Below are 1,514 nucleotides of genomic sequence, written 5' to 3' on the forward strand. Positions count from 1 at the left end.
ATGAAAAGTGTAGTAACAAACTTTGAGCTTTTGAGAAAATACCCATGAAAATGTGGGGTTTCCTTTTTTCATCCATCCTCAAACATTTCTGTTTCCTCCATCAAAATATCTAATAATTGAAATATCTAAGAATCAAAATATTGAAGTCCACTCACTTCCCCAGGTACAAATCTGGTCTCACAGGGGAACAGCATTTGAAAAAAAATCTGGGTTTGGCTCAGCAGGTGATATTTCTTTAAAATGTAGCCTCATGGATTAAAGTAGTGAAACACATAGTACTGTATTCTGAATGAAGACTCTCGTTTAAAAATAATTGTCTTTTGTCACCAGGGAGTAAGAATGGGAGAGACATCTACAAATATAGCTACACTCAACATGAACCAGGCTATTAAGATCAACGTGAAGGAGGGTTGTGAAGTGGATAACCCCTGTGATTCCAACCCGTGTCCCCAGCATAGCTACTGCAGTGATGACTGGGACAGCTACTCCTGCGTCTGTGACCCAGGTAACCCAGTGACTATTCCATGCACTCATCCAGGAGCTGGATCACATCTTCACGCACTCATCAGAAGAAGAGCAGCAGCAGCAGCATGGTTACAAAGTGCTCATCTTCAGATTCTTCCTCTTCCAATCAGTATCATCTTTCTCAGTCTTACTGTAGCACCCTTGAAACTACAGTCACGGACTAAGGATCATTTGTTCTAGGGAACATATCAACCAAACAGAAAGACAGTCTCTGGTCCAAAGAGCTCTTTCTGTACACCTCCCCTTTTATTTTAGTCTGTTTTCTTTTTCTTTTTTTTCATTTTCTTTCCCAGCCTTTTCTGCTGTTGAACTTCAGTCTCACACCCTGCATCCTAATCGAGATACTTTGAATGTTTTCTCTGTTTTGGTGCATGTAACCAGCCCATGCTGTCAGCACCCAGCACAGTCACCTCCCATACGTGCAGGGAGAGAATACAAAACTATTTGTAACACATGCCCTGAATATAAAACTGGGAACCAAAGGCACAAGGGTGCCTCAAGCATGTTAACAGACTGTCAAAAAAAACAGCCTACTGTCTTTTTTGCTGGGAGGGGAAAGAGACTTTCGACAGTGTATTAGGGGAAATCTACTGATTATTGAAGATGTGTTATTAGTGTACAAGCTTAAAATAGATGGTCTTTTGGAGACATGCAAATCATAAATTACAATGGTTGCTGTAATTTTATGACCTTGTCTCCCCAGGGTACTTTGGAAGAGACTGTGTTGATGTATGTAACTTGAACCCATGTGAGCATGTCTCCACGTGTGTGCACAAACCTAGCTCATCCCATGGCTACACCTGTGAGTGTGGACAAAGCTACTATGGACAGTACTGCGAGAGCAAGTAAGAGAATTATTTTGTTCTTGGTTTCTTGATTCTTCCTGGTAGCTCTTCTCCCAAGGCAGCAGTCCTCCTGCTTCCTTTTCTGCTTCAGTTAGCTTTCCTGTTATACTTTGAGTGTTCATAGTGGATGGTATTTGCAGGCTG

General features: G+C 41.5%; 1 protein-coding gene across 1 annotated transcript in view; it reads left to right on the forward strand.

The window, feature by feature from the left end:
* CELSR1 (cadherin EGF LAG seven-pass G-type receptor 1) overlaps positions 1-1,514 on the forward strand; it is a gene marked incomplete at its 5' end in the record, with an annotated part of 49,629 nt that overhangs the window by 9,518 nt on the left and 38,597 nt on the right. Inside the window, 2 exons of the mRNA XM_029083775.1 lie at positions 306-505; positions 1,229-1,370. Of these exons, the coding sequence (XP_028939608.1) occupies positions 306-505; positions 1,229-1,370 (342 nt within the window). The remainder of the gene's footprint in view (positions 1-305; positions 506-1,228; positions 1,371-1,514) is intronic.

This window comes from Antrostomus carolinensis, unplaced genomic scaffold (assembly GCF_000700745.2).
Source record: "Antrostomus carolinensis isolate BGI_N321 unplaced genomic scaffold, ASM70074v2 scaffold13902, whole genome shotgun sequence".
In the NCBI taxonomy this organism is placed as follows: Eukaryota; Metazoa; Chordata; class Aves; order Caprimulgiformes; family Caprimulgidae; genus Antrostomus; species Antrostomus carolinensis.